General features: G+C 44.1%; 1 protein-coding gene across 2 annotated transcripts in view; it reads right to left on the bottom strand.

Moving 5' to 3' along the window:
• Fit1 (Fermitin 1) overlaps nt 1-21,811 on the bottom strand; it is a 123,231-nt gene that overhangs the window by 25,666 nt on the left and 75,754 nt on the right. For both annotated transcript variants that reach the window (XM_045747390.2, XM_069313666.1), the window contains exons 3-7: nt 12,175-12,408; nt 11,280-11,512; nt 5,645-5,829; nt 4,818-5,028; nt 3,490-3,665 (exon numbers count right to left, since the gene is read on the bottom strand). In XM_045747390.2, the coding sequence (XP_045603346.1) occupies nt 3,490-3,665; nt 4,818-5,028; nt 5,645-5,829; nt 11,280-11,512; nt 12,175-12,408 (1,039 nt within the window). The remainder of the gene's footprint in view (nt 1-3,489; nt 3,666-4,817; nt 5,029-5,644; nt 5,830-11,279; nt 11,513-12,174; nt 12,409-21,811) is intronic.

Below are 21,811 nucleotides of genomic sequence, written 5' to 3'. Positions count from 1 at the left end.
ATCTATGAGATCACCTCTCAAATAAATACAGACTGCAACAAACCAACAAACAAGGAAGATAAGGAGGGAAACAGGGAGCCACTGGGGCTCTTCCAGCTGGATGAAACCTACAAAAGACAACAAAGACAGATAGTGGCAAAACAAGCACCAGGCAATCTCATACCACTGCAGCAATGAAAGACACAGGTGGGACACCAACAAACCAGCCACCCACTTGCCATACAAACTGCAACAGACAAGTCAAAAACTCCAGATGTGTAGAGCAGAGGTGGTCAAACCCAGCAAATATCATTGTTGGGCTGATCTGCTGAAAGAGGCAGAGCCATGGGAAAATGTAAAACATTGTGTTATTTTCTGTTGCCCAATCAAAAACTTTATTAATATCAGCTTGTAGTTTTTCAATGTCTTCCACTGAAGTAATTTTCATGCCAATTTTTGTGTCATCTGCAAAAGAAAATTTGAAGCTGTAACTTGTATTTGTTTCTATATCCGATATGAAAATATGGAAAAGCAGTGGTGCAAGGACTGACCTGAGGTACAGAGCTTTTAATATGCTTGGAATCTCTTTTATTTGGATGACTTTGCATTTGCATTTGGTTTGACAGAAAATTTAATATCCATTACCCTAATTTATCTGTTATTCCTACTGACTTCATTTTGTGGTCACATTTATTAAATGTCTATGCAAAGTCCATGTATACCACATCTGCATTCACTTTTTTTCTTTTAATGCTTCAGTAATTTTGTCATGATGGTCAAGTAGCTATGAAAGACATGATCTTCCAACTCTAAATCCATGCTGACCTAGGGTTTGGAGATCATTGGTGTCTATAAAACTAGAGAACTGACGCCTGACCACTCTCTCAATTTTATTACGTGGGACACTAGTGTGACTGGTCTCTAGTTCTTAGCCAATGCTTTGTTGCTCCCTGCCTTGTGTAGGGGAAACATATCTGCTGGTTTAAGTGTTTCTGGTATCTTCCTTGTGTTAATGCCTTTTCTTCATACTACACTGAGTGCTTGTGCTACTGGCACTTTGCATTTCTATATAAATATTGAATTCCATGAGTCTGGACCCGGGGCTGAGTGCATGTTGTCAATTTCTCTTTCAAAATCTGCCATGCTCGTGTTTATATCAGTTATATTTTCAGGGGTTTGGATATCAAGCATAAAGGCCTTCACTAATTTCTTTGTTGTCCTCTGTGTATGAACCTTCACTCATAAGTATAGGTCAAATACTGATGGTTTTTTATTTTGATTTTGCATACATGAAGAAATATTTTGGATTTTTCTTGATCTCTTGTATAGCTTTCTGGTCTAATTGCATTTCTTCAATCTGATATGATTGCTTCAGTCTCTGCTCTATTTCTTCAATCTCCCTCTTTAAATTATTATGGAGCTGGCAAAATGAGCTAGATGCCCCTTTATGGCAGTGTCAAGGGGGCAAACTGAAAGGACTGGTGTGTACCATGAGCAAAACCATCTTTCCGTAGTGCTTAGATGTAAAATCTAGCAGAAAAGGAACAACAGGAAGCACAATGGCCTGAGAATCTGACTCGAACAAAAAAATTTGGACAAAAACAACAAATTATTAATAGGCCAACACAAGATGGCTACTGCAGACAGAGCTTGAGACATTGCATCCTCTGGAAAGAGGAAAGGTGAGAAATGGTGAGGAGGGGTGGGGCCAAGTGCAAACACATCTTGTAGTCATCTGCAATGAGAGCCCAGGACAGCACAGGTACCTGCACTTGCCCATATCCTGGGGTAATGCCAGAGCAAATAGGCAGTCATCAAGTGGAGAAAAAAAAAGAGAGAGAGTGCCACTCAAGAAAACCTGAAAGATGGAACACACCACCTGCCAATCCAGGGTGTGGGGCCTGACAAAACACTTGCCAAGTCCCCAGGTAAAAGAGAGGGGATGTCAACTAGCCAGGATGAATCCAGAATCTCACACCACAGCCAATAAGAGAAGATGGACTCATGGTCAAACAAGAGAATGGGGCCATCAACAAAAAGAGGTCCAAATTCTGCATTAGGTACTGAAGCAAATCTGCACAAGTCACCGAAGGAAAAACATAGCAAGACAGAACCCTCTGAAAATACGATGATCCCGAGGCACCAAACGGGACCTGCAACCAAACCTGAAGGAGCAGCTGAACAATCATACTCATACATAGGAGCCCTTCAAACTCTCACAAGGTGAGTGCAGGCTCGATGGGCTAAACCAATCATGCCAAAGTCCTGTGAAGGATTACCAGGGCCTAAAGATAGCTAATTAAGCAGGACACCAAGGCACTGAGGTTACTTGCTGGAAGACAAACACCAACAAATCCAAAACATCTATGCACTGACTGGTGTCCACAGTGTTGTATAAACAAGCATGCGAGACCTAGCAAAGCCCAGCACAACCAACAGAATGCCCCCAGCAAAGGGGCTCAAATAGAGGAATAAAAAATACGTGAATAGCTCTAAGCGAGGCTCTTCACTCCAGTGCCCTGGCCTCTCGAGAACAAATTCCTGAACACACCAGAGAAGATATCTCTGTCAGTGCAAGGGCAGTGCTAGTGGGCACGCTGGAAAAGAACCCACACAGCCTGCAGCTTGAAGCACAACAATGCCTAGCTCACCTAACAAGCTTGATTGAAAACATGCACATGGAGCAAAATACTAAAATCTAAAACAAAGAACAAAGTAAATGGCCTATGCAGAAACAAGTTCAATTATGGCTGGCACTTAACTTGAAGCAGAGGAGCTTGAAACATCTGAAAGGCTCAGAGCAATACTGTCCAGCAAACATAAGCCTAAGAACTGATCAGGAAAGATGGATACATGTGGATACAGGCTGCCTGATTGTGGCATTTGGTACTACAAGTTTTGTGCTAATTTTGAACAGTTCTCTTGTTCTGTGCAGTTGGAGATGTTTGGCAGTTACAAGGGTTCAATCTTATTAACCATCAAGCTCCAGTTGCCTGCAAAGCTTTGCCAATTTTCTGGATGTTTTCTCTGGTGTGGTGGCAAACTGTCACTCACTCTCTGCACCCCGGGGAGGGAGCCGGTCGGCCGAGCGGACAGCACGCTGGACTTGTGATCCTGTGGTCCTGGGTTCGATCCCAGGCGCCGGCGAGAAACAATGGGCAGAGTTTCTTTCACCCTATGCCCCTGTTACCTAGCAGTAAAATAGGTACCTGGGTGTTAGTCAGCTGTCACAGGCCACCCCCTCCTCCTGGGGGTGGAGGCCTGGTCGAGGACCGGGCCGCGGGGACACTAAAAAAAAAAAAAAAAAAAAAAAAAAAAAAGCCCCGAAATCATCTCAAGATAACCCCTGAGGGGGAAAGAAGATGGGGAAGGGGAAGAGGTGGGCTAGGTTTTGGCTCCGATTCCCAATAAGCCAAACAGAACTCCTGTATTTAATGTGAACCATTTGCATGGAGCAATCAGGGAGCCACCAGGGGCTTCTCTAGAAAAAGTCAACAAAGCATAACTTACTTCATAAATCTGAGATAATCTGCCAGTTCTGGGATGTGCATAATATCAGCAGGAGTCGAGGCCACATGAGATCCTTCCAAGGATATCTGTAGTTCATTCAAGGCACGATCAATATCATCCTCATTTCCACTGTTCATGTCAGGCTGTGGTTGATTCACTTGAAGGGTAACTTGAAGCTAAAAATCAAGAAAATGGCAAGCATTGACAAATAAAAAACAATAAATATGGATGACAAACATCGCTAACAAGCAAATAATACCTGAAAAACCATATTCATTGAGGTGTTTGCCAATATACAAGAGAAATATCTAAAACTACAGTCGGATTTTGAGTAGGCGCCTGTAATCTACTTGCATCAGACCAGAGTGTTGAATTTTATGTAAACTGCACCCTCAAAAAATCAAGATAATTTTTTCCAAAACCATTTCAAATTTGCATGAAATCTAAATATCATATAGATAACTATTATGCACATAAAATACAAATTTCCCTTTTTTTGTAGCACATGCTAGTCCTTATAACTGAAAAGTAGCAAATTGCTGTTATAGTACAGTACTGTGTTATACTGTCTGTTGAACTTGTGTAGTTATCATGAATGAGCCTTGAAGTCCTCAATGTCCACGCCTAGTGCCATCCTTTCACCTACAGACTGTAACCGTACACCACTAACAGCCAACCCCAGGCTACACTACAGCATATCATTGGTAAACAGCATCATTCAACCCATCATTTTTATATGGTTTCAATGTTTTTACATTATCTTTTTCCACTACTGCTCTCTATTTCATTCACAAACTATGTAAGATATTGCTTTTTATCAGATAAAGTACTAATACTGTGTTATGTTCCTTATTCAACCACCTGCTTCTCCAACCATGATCACGTTACTCTAATAACTCGGGACTTCTCTTCCATGGTAAGGACGTTCTTAAGTACCCATACTACTCTTGCCAGACAACATGGCTTCAACTAACAAATGATATCACTTGCCAAGTAAACAGTAATGCTATTAAAACCTATTTACAAAGAATTACAATAGGTTCTTGTACCAGATGGACTCTCAGAAATATTAATTTTAAGTGTATTATTTTCATTACTATTATTGGTTTTATTATTATTACTGTATTATTATTATTACAATAATATTACTATATTTACTTTATTTTTACATTAATTTTTTAATTTTTAATGTTCATTTTCTGTCCATTAATATTCAATAATTATTCATTTGTGATTTAAATTCATCTGGATGAAATTAGATTTTATTCATATTGCATGAAAATAATGAAGCCTTTACCCAACTCATCAAATAATGAAGATATACTAACCTGAAGGGCAGCAAACATGAGCATCTCTTCTTCAGTACAATCAATTTCTTCATTCATAATTGCCCATTTGGCCTGCTCAAAGATGAGGTTAATGCGGACTGCATCGTATTTTGGATTTAAATCATAAAAGGAGAAAAACTTGAAACGAAGTAGAAGTGTGTCAAAATCTCTCACACCTTGTTCCATTATTGACAGCGATGAGTCAAGCCATCTGAAAATGAATAAAAGAGAATAGAGAAAGAGAATATGAATATTAGAAAAGTAGCGGGGAAAATAAGGACCTATGATAGAGAAATGAAGATAAATAATAGATAATAAAATTATCATTATGGGCGAGAAATTGTTTAAAACGGCAGTAAAATATTTTGAATGAAGCAGCAGCATCTTTTATATGTAAGCTGTATTATTTATATAAATACAATGAATATATTGTTTTAAGTCTAATTTAGGCATCAGTTATGTTTATGATCTTAATAACAATGTTATAAATTAATTCCAAAAGTCAGAAAAGAAGTGTCTACCTATCAATAGAGTATTTAAGAATTTGTTAAGAAATTCAGGTTTCTTAACAGGGTGACATTATATATCCTTCAAATTCAAACTTTTGCAAATTCTAAAATGCAAAACACTTAAAAGAAGCACTACAAACTGCTTAAGAATTGTACAAACTGAGATTGTTATCACAAGAATGAAGACAAAAATGAAGCAAGAAATGATATAAAACACATTATAATAAACAAAACAGAATGAAAATATGTTGGTAAATATCAAAATGGTACAAAAAACCAATACAAAACAATATTACTAAACATTCTATTATCACTTACCCAACATTTATACGTGCTCTTTCAAGGAGAGACTTGGGTCGTAAAAGAGAGTTTCGTGCCTCTTCAGAAGGAAGCATTGGAGAGTTGGCAAGAGATGAACTTAAATCATCAGCACCATCAATGCTATCCATGGTGCTGTTGTGACTGCCCACCCCATTATTGCTGTTGAATCTCCATGTTCCACCCTGTGAATAATGTAAATTTCTGAATGTTCATAGAATAGTAGTAACTTTTGAGTTGAGCACTAACTGATACTTCTAACCCGCCAAACACACACCAAAACTACAACATTGGTACAGCATTCGAACAAGTTTTAACACCTCCTAACCAGTTATAACAACCAATATAGTAAGTTGTAACAACGTTCTAATACGTCATAAACACGTTAAGCCAAGATGTAACAACTTTATTACAAGTTGTAACAAGCGGAAAATAGAGACAGTTTCGGTTTGTGTTTCCAGGGAATGCATCTCTACATGTACATTTTAAATGTTGCCCAGATGCTAGTCTCTGGACTAGCTATACTGGCTATATGGGGTTAAACATCCAGGAACCAGGTACATTATGTTATTTAAAGTGTGTTGCCTAACAGCATGGAAATGAAGGGCGGTATAATACTCATACTATACACTGTTATACTGTGCTGCCAAAATTCTGCTAGAAATGGGTAATATGTCTTTGTTACCTAGAAACCAACATAAGGGTGTTGGGACATTTGGATGTGCAAAGAAACTGTGGAGGCTGCTATTTTTGTTAATATCTTAAGTATTACATGTATGGCAGCCACTCCAGTGTCATCTTAATGAACATTCTCATACACAAAGAAATCACATTAATGTGATGTTATTATATGAACATAATAATCCTTTTGCGCCTGCTTTTTTGGAGTCATTTTTTTAAGGTGGTTTGGTCTAGAATTTCTCCCATGGTTTGTCACGATAGACCTTTTTGGGTGTCAGTTGCCGGGTTTCTTGCATTCCCAGTTGGCTCCATACTCATCCTTCTCTGGCTGGTCTTGGTGCAAGGCAGCCCCTTTTCACCCCCATGCTACAGTGTTGAGGGCAGTTCGCCCGGTTTGTCCTTTTGTTATTCCGCTTTTGGGGCTTCTCGAATGCCATTGTTCTGCAGTGAGGTTGGCTGCCCCTTTTTGGGGACTCCAGACATTCCAGGCAGGCTTCTTTCATTCTCCAGTTTGTTCTGGTGTTGATAACAGCAAGTTTCTGTGCATTTCCCGGTTTTCTTTGCATTCTGTCCTTTGGCTCATTGGTCTTCTGTCCTTTGTGACTCACCCAGTTTTCTTCTTGTCCCCTTCTAACTGCCTGCCTCGCCAGTGGTCTGTCTCCATCTTGGGCTGGATTCTTGTGGATTCCTGGACCTCTGGGTTGTGCCTCATCTCATCCCATTCTTTCAGGGTTCTGGGTTTCCTTCCTCTTGGTGTGGGGTGTGTGTGTCTGGCCTTTTCAAAAAGTTTCCCATTGGTTTTGCTTTGGCTCGTTACGTGTACGCAAGTTTGATTCGGGTTGCAGTGGCTCATTGTCATGTGTTGGCCTACCTCAATGACTGGCCTCAATGGCTTTTGTTCACCTATGACTGGTCTCCATGCCTGCTGGTTGTGATTCAGAGTTTTTCTGCTTGCAGGTTTGGGTTCCAGTTGGGCTTTCGATTCCGTCTTGGTGAACCTCGTTCGGTTGCATATTGACTTCCCCTTTTTTTGGGTGGCATTCTCCTGGCTGCTGCTCTGCCTGTGTGAGTGTTGGGTCAGCCCCAGGAGCCTTGGGGGTCACTTGGGCACTTGCATGGGTGACTGCACTTTGTCCTACTGATGTTTCACTTGACTTTACCGACACCGCACTCGAGTGGGGTGGACTCTGTCGGCCTTTGCTGGCTGCTTTGTTGCCGGTTTCCACTTTGGGCTTTCTGGGTTTTTGTTCCTGGGTGCTTTCCCGTATGCTGGTGGCTTAGGTTGCAGTAGTGTGGCTTGTGTTGTGTTTAGGAGTTTTCCCAGGTGGCTTGTTCTTATGGGGTTCACATTGGCCTTTGCTCTTGGGACTGGGTGCTGTGTGTTTCCTTTTGTTGAGTTCTCTGGGTTTTGCCAGCTGTGCCATTTTTTCCTGATGGTTCCTTTGTGGTCGATTTGTCCTAGTTCTTGTGTTCTCTCAGGGTGGCCTTTTTGGGCCTCCTCTTTCTGTGGTTGTATGTGTTTAGGCACCCAGGCCTGGTTTTTTCTGTGACAGTGTCTCCATCCTCCTGTTGCAGGGCTCTTGCATGGGTGGGTGCCTTTGGCTGGTTTAGTTTGGGGGGTGGGTTCTGTGGGTTTTTTCCCATGCTGGCTGAGGTCTCTGTCCCTAGCCGGGTGAGGCCTGCCTCTAGGATTTTTCCCAGATCCCTGTTGGCCATCTCTGCTTTGGTTCAGATACTTCTTGGTTCCGTACCTAGACGTTGCCATGGCTCTGTCTCTTGAGGGGTTGGGCCAATAAGGTTTTCACCGGTTCTTACTTTCCTTTCACTCTTTGCATCTGATCTTTGACACATTTTCTCGTCATATCTGCAAGAATTCGGTGGTTTCATTCCTTGAAGGTATCTCACCTGCAGTTTTCTTCAGTGATGGTATGGTGGAGTTTTTTGGAATTTTTTGTCAATTCCTTCTCTGTTCTTCAGTGTCTGGGCATGTGGCGCTCTCCTTTCTGTCTTTTCTTCTTGTTCAGTATCTCTTGCCATGTGCTGGCAACTTATGTTGTGCAACATTGGCTAGACTGCCTCTCAAGGAATCAGGCATTGTTGCATCATTCATAGAACTGAGGATGGAGTAGCTGGCTGACCTTGAGCTGCCTCCTCCTCCCTCCTCCATCAAGTGGTATGGTGGGGTGGGGGTGAACAAGCTTGTGCTAGTTTCATTGACTTTCAACCATTTGTTTACATAGGGGAGTTATTCTAGCAGTTCTCGAGGCTGTGCTTTCGTTTAAAGCCAGCGGTGGTTTCTTTTGTCTTGCTGACTTTCTGGGTGCCTTTCCCGATGGTGGCACAAACAAATAATTTGATATATAAATGCCACAGCTCTCTGCTCCTCAGTGAGGTTGCCAGGTTCTGGCTCTGGTCTCCGGTAGGCCATAGAACTCCATGATTGATGTAATCTAGAAGTATAGACACTAATCAGAGATAGCAGCTTCAGGGTGCCACCAGGGATCACCAAAAAATTATCTTTTCATTACTTCCAACACTCGGTTTTTGTTGTGGTTGTTTCTTGATCGGCATCTTATGCCTAATACTGTTCACTTATTGTTTGGTCTTAGTGGAGCCGCTGTTGCCCATGTTGCCCATGTTCCACATGTTGTCTCAAGTATTTTTTCACTTCCAGTCTACATTTATGCTCTCCCTGAGCTGTCCTGGTTACTCAACAGAGTCCTGGCTTTTCTTTACATCCCGTTCCATCTTCCCCTTTGGTCCGGGATGCCTTTCTTCAAGTGGCATCACAGATCATACGGCCCTAGCTTCCTGCTGTTGGGTTGGGGAGCATCATGCTCTCCTCCGTAGAGAAAAGAGCATGGAGGGTTTTCATTTTCTTCGTCTGCAGCCTCCTTTTCTAGTGACGAATGAGTAGGTGCGCTTCTGGCATGGTCCTTTGGTGATTGATAATTGGTTGGCTACCTGCCTTATACCTGCTTGATGGGGTTCTGGGAGTTCTTCTGCTCCTCAAACCCAGCCTGAGGCCAGACTTAAACTTATGAGAGTTTGGTCCACTAGGCTGTTGCTTGGAGTGGCTCGCAGACCCACATATCCACCACAGCCCGGTTGGTCTGGCACTCTTTGGAGAAAATTATCAAGTTTTCTCTTGAAGATGTCTACGGTTGTTCCGGCAATATTTCTTATGCTCGTTGGGAGGACGTTGAACAACTGTGGGCCTCTGATATTTATATAGTGTTCTCTGATTGTGCCTAAGGCACCCCTACTCTTCACTGGTTCTATTCTGCATTTTCTTCCATATCGTTCACTCCAGTATGTTGTTATTTTACTGTGTAGATTTGGGACCTGGCCCTCCAGTATTTTCCACGTGTATATTATTTGACATCTCTCTCATCTTCTTTCTAGTGAGTACATTTGGAGAGCCTTGAGATGGAGCTCAGGCTGTGCTAGAAGTTGTACATCATTTGATATATCCAGTGACAGCTCTTTACTGTTACCGTTGTGCCACTGATTCTACCTTGGTGGATGCTTTGTTGGTTGATCCTGGTTCCTTGGTCTCCTGTTCCATGGCTTACATTTCTCAGGTTATCTACAGTGTTAGTAAATCTAGCCAGCCTAAGTCTACCCATCACACCCATGATGTTCACGAATACATTGCACAACCATTGGTGGTGTTTTCTAACATGTCCTGGGTTGATATTCAGATACGATGATTTTGACATTCTAACAGGCTCTTGATGGCCCAATATTTGGTTATGTCCCTGGGCCTAGTCATAATGTCCTTGTGTTGCTTTGGACCTTGTTTCCCAGCCTCGTGTGTGTACTTCACCTTAATACTTGCTATCTCTCCTCCCTAGTAAGTCCTTTATTTCTCTTCTCCATGGTTGGTTAGCTTCAGGGAGCCACCAACAGAATCTTTCAGAAAGCCAGCATTGCATGTAATGAAATGCCTCTTTCTGCTAAAGCCCTGGTAGCTCCCTAAAAATCCTTCCTCCCTTCCAGGTAGTTGGAGGGGTGTTAGAACCTCACAGAACCCCTTGGGAGGTTCATCTACTCCAGAATTGACTTGGGAGAGTTGACAGAGAGCCAGAGTTCCAGGCTCCTGGTGCTGGTATGTTGGTACAAAGGGCTTGAGCTACTGTGAAGTAATTTGGGCATTTCATCCGAATCATTTCAGGGAGTTGTTTGGAATCAATTTTTGTAAACCTTGCACTGTTTGCAATGCTTCGCTGACTTTGAATGCTTTTCTAGTGGGATAGTGCAGTGTCACTTGCTCTCTGCACCTCTGCGAGTGGGGAGGGGGGGTAGGTTTTGGGCTTGATCCCCAGTAGGCCAAACACAGCTTCCACAACTGATGCAACCTAATAAATAGGAGCAATCTCAAGAGAAATAGCTTCTGGAAGCCACTGGGGCCCTACCAGAAAGAGGCATTTCATTACATTCAATGCTAGTTTTTACCAAGGCTTGTGGGTGGGTCTTCCTTGGCTTTAGATACTCTCTGATCCCCAAGCTTACATGGCCTCATAAAGCGAGCCAGATTTTGGTAAACAAAGATGGGACTCAGGGAATCTGGAGTGTTCAGCAAAGGCTTGGCAGTACCAGCATACAAGCTTGGAGAACTACTTCATGAGTCCTTGCCAGAAAAAAAACAGAACTGAAAATGAACCTTATACACTATGTGGGATATTGCAGCAGAGAGGTATAAGAAATCAAATTGAAACTATTATTATATTGGGAAGAATACAACCCAGACACCAAACAGAATTAAAATTATTACAATGAAGTGTGCATTACTAAATATTATAATGTGTATATGAATGAAACTATTAGAAAGAAAAACCCCATGACTTATGGAAACAGTTGAGATTACATTGAATTTTTAAAAACCATGGAAACTTTAACTATCAATTAACATTTCTTCCTAGGTCTGGGTACTTAAGAGCTATGATGTTACCGGAGAGCTTATAGGAGTCTTGTTGGGCGAGTGGTGTGATGCTGCTGTGCGATCTAAGGAACCATTACTGGAGGTGTGGCTCTTGTTGGCAATGAATGAATTTGTATCAGCTGGTGTGCCATTCTTAACAGTAGTACTGCTCTTCTTCTTCATTTGTTTTTCACTGTAATTGTGCTTGAGGTCGTCATGACTCAGGGGCTTACAGAAAGACAGCTCCTCTGGATACCGAATACCTGTCATGCAGTCAAAATATGTACTGTATAAGCAGACAAAATTCTCAATCCATATTTACATAAATTGCATTGGGAACCAAACTATTTAGGCAAATTCAAATTTGATTAGAGGGCCAGACGAACTCGGCAGATGATCAGTACTTGCACCAAATGTCATCTTGCCCAATAAAACAACACTTATAAAGATGTCACTTCAGTTTGCATACTGCTGTATATAATCTTTGCGAATTACAAAATGGTAACTTTTGAATTACAGTACTGTATTTACATAACCTGTTAACCAATAAATCCATCTATTTGTATTTTGTGGAAAGCATACCTTAAAAATAGGTCAGTTTAAGAGCAATGCAGCTCATTTAAGAGTTGACAAAATAAAATTCAGATACTGTAATTACAGGTATTATTTAGCAGGCATCACTGAACTCGTGAGAGTTCAGTGATTAGTGAGGCGCTTACAAAAATGTTAATATTAAGGAGAATATTAACAACTTCACATTCTAAGTTAAAGAGTAAGGATTAGCTATGAAGATTGCTATATTCTAGCTCAACATAGATACCCATGTCATGAACAAATATACAAATTACATCAGACCTATAAAGGAAAACAAGTACTGTAAGTATTGTACAATATTTTACAATTTTTAAACAAATTAAAATCTTACCAAGTTCTTTACAGAGCTGAACTACAGCATTGAATGTCTTCTTGGAAAAATCAACCCTAAAGTCCATGTACCGAAGGTCAGGAAGCTGGACACGAAGGGTTTTGTGCATAGGTGTGAACTCCAACTGAGCTGCAGCACCCACCCCATACTGGTCCAGGGTGGAGCGTGTGTGTGTTAGCCACATATTTTTCTTTGGCCACCATAGTGCGTGATCTGACCAATCGATGGCAATATCTGCAAAAAACAAATTAAGAATTTGGTACTGTGCTCAATACAAGGTTCTGAATAGAAGTTTTCTCTATATTTTTTACAAAGAACAAAAAAATATTATATGCTATGCATGTGTATTTATTTATTAGTGCCTGCAGGGTTGAGCTTCAGCTCTTAAGATCATGTTACTTGCAATTACTCAGTCATCTAAGACAATGACCCTCCCCTCACTTACTTGCCTATCTCCTATCACTTCTACTTTTAAAATTTTGGATGGCATTAGCCTCTACTACCACCTTATCTACTTCATTTCATTTTCCTACTACAGTACTTTTACATTAGAGGCATATTTTATCACATCTCTGTGACCCACTTGCCTCTCTGGACCTAACTTCCCTTCATGCCTATTTATTTTTATTCTTACTGCAAATATTTCCTCCTTTTCCAACTGTCATTCCCCCTAAGTATTTTATGCATCACAATCATGTTCCTCCTACCCCCTCTCTTACTTCTCTCTCCTCTATTTAACATTGTCAGGTCCAGTTTGTTCAATTTTTCTTCATATTATATCCTGTGTATTTCATGGGTGAAGCTCACCAAACTTCTGTATGTTTCAAGTTTCCTTTTGTATTTTTACAAGGTGGGGACCCCGTGCCAGAGTTGTACATTCTATTATTTGTATGTAACTCCCATTCTGTAGGATAGTTTCTTTCCTTGCTCGTATGTCTCTGTTTTTATTTTAAATGTTTTCTTCTTGTCACTTAAAAGTTCTACTTTATAATCAAAGACCAGAACATATTGACCATTGGTCTTAGTGGAATATTTGCGCTCCATGTACATTTTCCTCTGTGTTAATGTTTACATGTTGTGCTAAGAACTGGGCTGGATGGTAGAGCGACGGTCTCGCTTCATGCAGGTCGGCGTTCAATCCCCGACCATCCAAGTGGTTGGACACTATTCCTTCTCCCCGTCCCATCCCAAATCCTTATCCTGACCCTTCCAAGTGCTATATACAGTAGTCGTAATGGCTTGGCGCTTCTCCTGATAATTCCCTTCCCTTCCGTTAATTTTCCAACCATATATATCTATCTCAAAGTGGGAGTTCCAAGAATCCTAGTCTATTTCCTCAATTTGTGTGCTGCTGCTGCTGTTTTTTATAGTATCTATGCTTGCATGCTTTGTTGGTGTTTTAATATTACTTACTGTCTGCATCTTCTGTTGTTTGAGTGGGATTGTATATTGGCACAATTACAGTACAATCTTATCTCCATCTGCTGTTAAGACTCCCGTAATGTCAAGTCTGTGTATTTGTTTGTGTTCTCGTCATGTTCCTAAAATATTCAGTTCCTTTTGATAAGGAGTGTTACTTCCCTCTCTGTCCTTTGTTTCCTTTCTTCCCTCATTATGTGCTACCGGTATTCCCATGGAAATTTGCATTTGACATCACTTTAGTAATTTTGATAACCACCTCAACTATCACACCCTGTTATTTTTCATTTATTCCTTCTATTATTTCATCTGCTTTGTGACTCCATTGACACTGATATACCAGATATTAATAAGAAGATACTTTGGCCTCAGTCATGGTATTACAAAGTTTAGGTTATTCAATGCCACAGAATTAGCTCTAAATATCCAATTATTTATGTATGAAAATCAGGATTAGCCTTGCCACCTGATATACCGCCATTCTCAATGTTTCCTCACTGACATTTAAGGCACATACTTTCTAACACTTCCAGTTTTGCTGTCTCCCTGTCATGTTTGGGACTATTGTTTTTCAGTTGCTCTGAATAACGGTTGTATACTCACCTAGTTGTGCTTGCGGAGGTTGAGCTCTGGCTCTTTAGGCCCGCCTCTCAACTGTCAATCAATCAAGAGATTCCATCCCCCCCTCACACACACACCCCTAGGAAGCAGCCTGTAGCAGCTGTAACTCCCAGGTACATATTTATTGCTAGGTGAACAGGAGCATCAGGGTGAAAAAAACTGCCCATCTGTTTCCTCCTCCGCCGGGGATCACTTCACGGACTCTAGGACTACGAATCCCGAGCGCTGTCCACTCAGCCATCAGGCCCCCTGACGGCTGTGTTTGTGTGGTGGTGATAATGAGACAAGTACATTTCACCACTGTCATTGCAGCCCGTTTCTCAGGACGTGACAAACGTACAATATGTATACTTTAATGTAACAGTGTGCCTATTTTACCAAAAGGTAAGTCTGCTAATTCCTATTAGTACAATGTGTATTCATTACTTCAAAAGCTTTTATATATCACAAGAACATTAAATTGACATCCCCTCACTTGCATATACAATGCATTAGGAGAACAAATAATTGTCACTTCTTGTGTGTGTGAGATAGAGGAGTGTGTGAGGCAGGAAATCAAAAGGACGAGAGACGTGGTATAAGAGATACAATATAGAGATACTGGGAATAGCAACTTGACTTGGCTAGAGCCTGGATACACTGGTGATTGTATGATCTGTTGGGTGGTAGCTCTAGCAGGAACTTTACTGAATTTCTCATTAAATGGGATGGAGGGACGTGTCATGGGGAGGGGTAGAGGGGGGGACGTGTCAAGAGGGGGTAGAGGGGGGGACGTGTCAAGGGGGGGTAGAGGGGGGGGACGTGTCAGGGGAGGGTAGAGGGGGGGACGTGTCAGGGAGGGTAGAGGGGGGGGACGTGTCAGGGGGGGGGTAGAGGGGGGGGGACGTGTCAGGGGGGGGGTAGAGAGGGGGGACAGTGTCAGGGGGGGGTAGAGAGGGGGACGTGTCAGGGGGGGGTAGAGAGGGGGACGTGTCAGGGGGGGTAGAGAGGGGGACGTGTCAGGGGGGGTAGAGAGGGGGACGTGTCAGGGGGGTAGAGGGGGGGACGTGTCAGGGGGGTAGAGGGGGGGACGTGTCAGGGGGGTAGAGGGGGACGTGTCAGGGGGGTAGAGGGGGAAACGTGTCAGGGGGGGTAGAGGGGGGGGACGTGTCAAAGGGGGGGTAGAGGGGGGACGTGTCAGGGGGGTAGAGAGGGGGATGTGTCACGGGGGTAGAGAGGGGGGTAGAGAGGGGGATGTGTCACGGGGGGTAGAGAGGGGGTAGAGAGGGGACGTGTCAAGGGGGGGTAGAGAGGGGGACGTGTCAAGGGGGGTAGAGAGGGGGGACGTGTCAAGGGGGGTAGAGGGGGACGTGTCACGGGGGGGTAGAGAGGGGGATGTGTCACGGGAGGTAGAGAGGGGGATGTGTCACGGGGGTAGAGAGGGGGGTAGAGAGGGGGATGTGTCACGGGGGGTAGAGAGGGGGGTAGAGAGGGGGACGTGTCAAGGGGGGGTAGAGAGGGGGACGTGTCAAGGGGGGGTAGAGAGGGGGACGTGTCAAGGGGGGGTAGAGGGGGACGTGTCAGGGGGGGTAGAGGGGGACGTGTCAGGGGGGTAGAGGGGGACGTGTCAGGGGGGTAGAGGGGGGACGTGTCAGGGGGGGTAGAGGGGGGACGTGTCAGGGGGGTAGAGGGGGACGTGTCAGGGGGGTAGAGGGGGACGTGTCAGGGGGGTAGAGGGGGGACGTGTCAGGGGGGGTAGAGGGGGGACGTGTCAGGGGGGTAGAGGGGGACGTGTCAGGGGGGGTAGAGGGGGACGTGTCAGGGGGGTAGAGGGGGACGTGTCAGGGGGGTAGAGGGGGACGTGTCAGGGGGGTAGAGGGGGGACGTGTCAGGGGGGTAGAGGGGGGACGTGTCAGGGGGGGTAGAGGGGGACGTGTCAGGGGGGTAGAGGGGGACGTGTCAGGGGGGTAGAGGGGGACGTGTCAGGGGGGTAGAGGGGGGACGTGTCAGGGGGGGTAGAGGGGGGACGTGTCAGGGGGGTAGAGGGGGACGTGTCAGGGGGGGTAGAGGGGGACGTGTCAGGGGGGGTAGAGGGGGACGTGTCAGGGGGGGGACGTGTCAAGGGGGGTTAGAGGGGGGGACGTGTCAAGGGGGGTTAGAGGGGGGGACGTGTCAAGGGGGGTTAGAGGGGGGGACGTGTCAAGGGGGGTTAGAGGGGGGGACGTGTCAGGGGGGATAGAGGGGGGGACGTGTCAGGGGGGGTAGAGGGGGGGGGACGTGTCAGGGGGGGGGTAGAGGGGGGGGGACGTGTCAAGGGGGGGACGTGTCAGGGGGGGGGACGTGTCAGGGGGGGGGACGTGTCAGGGGGGGGGAGGTGAGAGGGATGGATGTGACAGGAAGAGGGAGGGAGGGGATAGATGTTTCTGGGAGAAGGAAGGCGGTGTCGGGGAGGGAAGGATGTGTCATGATGCGGAAGGATAACTTACTCAAGGAAGAGACCAGAAAACAAAAGGCTGGCATACCGAAAGGGAAAACAACAAGGAGGTAAGACAATTCCCAAAAGATATATCATGTGTAACAAAGTGTGGCCTATTTTCTCCGATTTCACGTTCCATAACATTGAATTTCATTCAATGTGAATAAATGTATATCTTCTATATTCCCTCTGGATCAATGGAGGGCCATCGAACAACCATATGCTTGAAGTGTAATTCGCAAACAGAGTGGTAGACGGTTGGAACAAGTTAGGTGAGAAGGTGGTGGAGGCCAAGACCGTCAGTAGTTTCAAAGCGTTATATGACAAAGAGTGCTGGGAAGACGGGACACCACAAGCGTAGCTTTCATCCTGTAACTACACTTAGGTAATTACCTGTGTGTTGATTACTGGCGTCAACTTTCAGACGAACACGGCCTCAAGTGTACGGAGTTTCCCTCAATAATTGGTGCAGGTGATTATTGTGGCGTCCTCCACTGTCTTGGCAAATCAGGATGGTATTGTAGTGTTGAGAGTGATGCTGCTTAATACTTTCTCCGTGCTAAGGCAGTGTAACACATCCACTCAAGAGTATCGTGGCGTGTCCCCATATAGCATACATATTTGAGCACACTGTCCGTCCGTCTGTCTGTCTGTTTATGATTAAGCAACCCAAGAGGTGGCACGGGAATGAATAGCCCGTAAGTGGTGGCCCTTTTGAGCCATTACCAGTATCAATAGATGATACTGGAGATCTGTGGAGGTGCGACTGCACCTTGCGTGACGGGAGATGTCTCCCGTGTGTCTGTCCGTCTCACATTACCTACCTATTACTTGTACACTACCTGTTGAAGATTACGAAGATTAGCATCCCTATGGCCCGGTCTCTGACCATAGGGATGCCTATCCCTATGGTCAGACTGGTTACCCCACTTCGGGGATACCCAGCATTTTGTCCCGTCTCCCCTTTCTTTTTCTATCTCTATTTATCTCTGTCTCACTATTTCTCGATCTAGCTACGTCTCCCTCCCCCGTCATACTCTCTTCTCCCCTCAAGAAGAACTGAAACAAATGTATAGGTTTAAGATGGGTTGCTTTCCATTTTTTCTTATTTTCCTTTTTAATTTCCTTTTTTGATAACGACATTAATCACACGTCATATTTCACACTTGACCCCATAAAAGACTCCATAAAAATAGCCTAGGAGAGTTTATAATTGTTAATATTTCTTAAAACATTTAACATTTGTCGACCAGCCCATGTTCGTCCCATACCCCAGACCATGCCCTCCTGCAAATTTGGGTGAGGCTCGCCCCAAGCATCTAGCCTTTGGACACACACACACTTGCACAAGGAAGGTACAGTATAGATAATTATTTATATAGATATATAAAGTATATAACGTGGATTAAAGAGGGTCCAGACGCTGTTATTCATCAAGCATGATTCCCCGGCTCCTCCCAATACACCCGAACACACCGGGGGTAGAGAGAGAGCACAGGTGGGGGGAGAGGGCTCTCTCTACCCCTCACTGCCCACTCCATAACCTGGAGCAGGTAACCAGGGTACGCGGTGGCGACCTTGGCGAGGCTGGGCGAGAGAGGGGGTTAATCTGGCAACACACTAAGGTCTTATTTTGTAAACACGTCACTCCCAGCCTCCCTACTGTTGACTCTGTGGAGCGACACCGTGACGGAAATGTCCTCTCTCTCCACCCCGCCTCCCATTCAATACTAACTCCAGCAAATATACTTGCTGAATGCGATTACTGCCACACGATAACACGCAGACCACATGCGAGAGATTATGGCCTGTCCACCGCTACAAGACTGAGTGTCGAAGACTATTATTTCCTTAGCTAAACGAGCTAGAGGGTTCAGTTCCTGAACCGATTATGTGCCTCTGTAACCCTTCCCACCACCGCCCACGGGATGGGTATGGGGGGTACATAATAAAGAAAGAAATTGAGTTGAATAGTGCAAGGCTTGACGGTACTGAGGCTGGCCACAGTGGAAGGTGAGGTGAGTGTGCGTTGACCTACAATGCTGGGAGAGTCAGTTGCCTGTAGGTGGCTCGCCTCCCACATCCTCAACATGCCCCCCCCCCTTCCCCCCCATAATATAATCTCACTCCACTGGGAACGGAGAATCACACGTGTAACTATATAACCTGAGCTTGTGAAAGCACCTGAATCACCTTCAGTGATTAGGTGCTTAACTGCACACTAGTTTCTCTATCAGCTATCTCACCCTGTCAGAGTAAGAGACAAATGTATGTGTATGCATGTGTGTGTATATATGTATGTATATATGTACGTATGTGTGTGTGTGTGTGTATATGTATGTGTATAAAGTATATGTGGAAGCTGATCAGAATTCCATTTCACCTTTGTAAATGCACATTAATGACACTATGTAAAAGACACATCGAACACTATGTAGGGCATACGTAAATCTGTGTATTTATGTATTTACGTATGTAGCTTAGCCTAGCATTTTAAAAGCACTACAATCACCTTCTGTGGTTGATTGTTCAAAAAATCCCTGAACTATATGTTTAACACTTCTCTAACCCTGTCCATGGAGGACAGAAGAAAATGTAAATATGCTGGTTAGCATTGTTAATGTGTGGCTACGTCTGTGGTAGAAAATAATAATAATAAAAAAAACGAACACAAGGTATCAAATGGGAGAGAAAATCCTATTGGAATCGAATAGGGAGAAATTCCTATCGCCAGAGACCCACATCAAAAGAATATCACCGACTACATACGGAAGGTTTGCTAATATAAGAACTGCCTTTGGGAATTTTAACACAAAAACGTTTAGAATCTTGTATATCGTTTATATCAAACCAATTCTGTAAAAGCGGCACCAACGTGGAGTCCTTATCTCGTTAAAATCAAAATGAAGCTACAGAAAGTATGCGACCAGACTTGTCCCAGAGTTGAGAGGTATGAGCTACAAGGAAAGTGTAACACCACTTCCCTTCTTCATCCCTGTAACACCTGTTGCACCACTTTCTGCAACTCTCAGTGCCGCTCAAGCTTACCAAACATTTATTTTAATCAACTTGATATAACTTGGTCCAACAGGCTGTTGCTTGGAGTGCCCCGCAAGCCCGCGTATCCATTAGAGCCTGGTTGGTCCGGCACTTCTTGCAAGAACTTATCTAAGTGTCTCTTGAATACATCCACCTTAACTCCGGCAATATTTAAAATGCTTCCTGGGAGGGTGTTGAACAGCTGTGGACCTCTGATGTTCAGTGTTCTCTGATTGTGCCTATGGCACCTCTACTCTTCACTGGTTCGGTTCTACATTTCCTTCGGTGTACTTCGCTCCAGTATGTTGTTATTGTACTGTGCATATTTGGGACCTGGCCTTCCGGCATCTTCCATGTATATATTATGATACCTTTCTCGTCTCCTTTCCAAAGAGTACATTTTGAGAGCTTTGAGACGGTCCCAATAATTTAGATGTTTTATCGTTTCTATTCGTGCCGTCTACCCTCCCCTTAGACAGGGCCAGTTTTCTTCCCCCTCCCTCCCCTCAACACGGGGTTGTTGAGGGGACCTTGTTTATTCTGTTTATCAACTTCCATGTACATAGAGGCCTGGTCGACGACCGGGCCGCGGGGACGCTAAGCCCCGGAAGCACCTTAAGGTAACCTCAAGGTACATTACTATTTCCTGTGTTCCAACTTGTCATATAACATATGATTTACTACCCACAACACTTTACACAGTACGCTCTCTTGCTCAACCTCTGTGTCCCTTACTCTTTCCTATTTACAACCTATCATATTTTAGGTCATAAAAGTATTTATGTGTACGTCTGATACCATACTACTTGTGAAGGAGGACATATATATGTTTATCTCTCAGATTGTTTGGTAATGTTTATTGTTTGTGATGTATTTATATGTATGTATTAACACGATGTACTGAACGGGGTGAGAATAGCTTGAGCTACCTCATCCCTTTGTGTGTATTTTACCTCAATAAACTTATTTCAATTTCAATTTCCAACCTATCATATGACATACTGTATTTGGTTATATACAACTTGTTACAAAAGACTACAGGTGCTAAACCTCACATCACTGGAAGAGAAAGGAAACAAGAAGGGGATATAATCACCACATCAAAAATTCTCGGAAATAGAGAGTATCCAAATGAGCCACAGAAACATCAGAAAGAAATTGTCAGTTTTAGGATAAAAAAAACAATTGGAATACACAAAGAAGTGGAATGGTGGAAGCTGAATCCATATACAGCTTTTTATGTAGATACGACAAATCCCAATAGGCTCTGACACTTCTACACCAGTCCCTAGCGAAACAGTGGTAACATATTCGTCCATGTGCAATTTGGCCTAGGTTCGTATCCCGGCCGGGCAAGATCGACCAGGAACCAATCCTTAACTGTACGCCTCAGTTCACCCAGCAGTGACTGGGTACCTGTCTTAAAGGATCGACTAGGAACCAATCCTTAACTGTACGCCTCAGTTCACCCAGCAGTGACTGGGTACCTGTCTTAAAGGATCGACTAGGAACCAATCCTTAACTGTACGCCTCAGTTCACCCAGCAGTGACTGGGTACCTGTGTGTTAAACAACTGGTGGTCGTATTCCATGGAAACTAGTGGGTACGACTAGCCATGAGCTATGGCATGGGAAAGCTCTAAGCCTGCTAACAGGAGTCAGCAGTCGTCTGTTCCTGTACCCACCGGTGTAAAAAAGAAAATGTTGCAAACCAAGAACCATGATTCAACCTCCACAGACACAACTAGGCCAGTATACACATAGTATACACAACTACAAGGAGAGAGAGAGATATACCAACGAGTCAGGGATATCTTTAGGTTATTTTGAGATGATTTCGGGGCTTTAGTGTCCCCGCGGCCCGGTCCTCGACCAGGCCTCCACCCCCAGGAAGGAGCCCGTGACAGCTGACTAACACCCAGGTACCTATTTTACTGCTAGGTAACAGGGGCATAGGGTGAAAGAAACTCTGCCTATTGTTTCTCGCCGGCGCCCGGGATCGAACCCAGGACCACAGGATCAGAAGACCAGCGTGCTGTCCGCTCGGCCGACCGGCTCCCATCCCGACCGGGATGAGTAGCTTAGAGTAAGAAGAGAAGCAGAG

The sequence above is a fragment of the Procambarus clarkii genome, chromosome 7 (genome assembly GCF_040958095.1).
Source record: "Procambarus clarkii isolate CNS0578487 chromosome 7, FALCON_Pclarkii_2.0, whole genome shotgun sequence".
NCBI lineage: Eukaryota > Metazoa > Arthropoda > Malacostraca > Decapoda > Cambaridae > Procambarus > Procambarus clarkii.
This window is presented reverse-complemented; position numbering and strand designations above follow the sequence as displayed.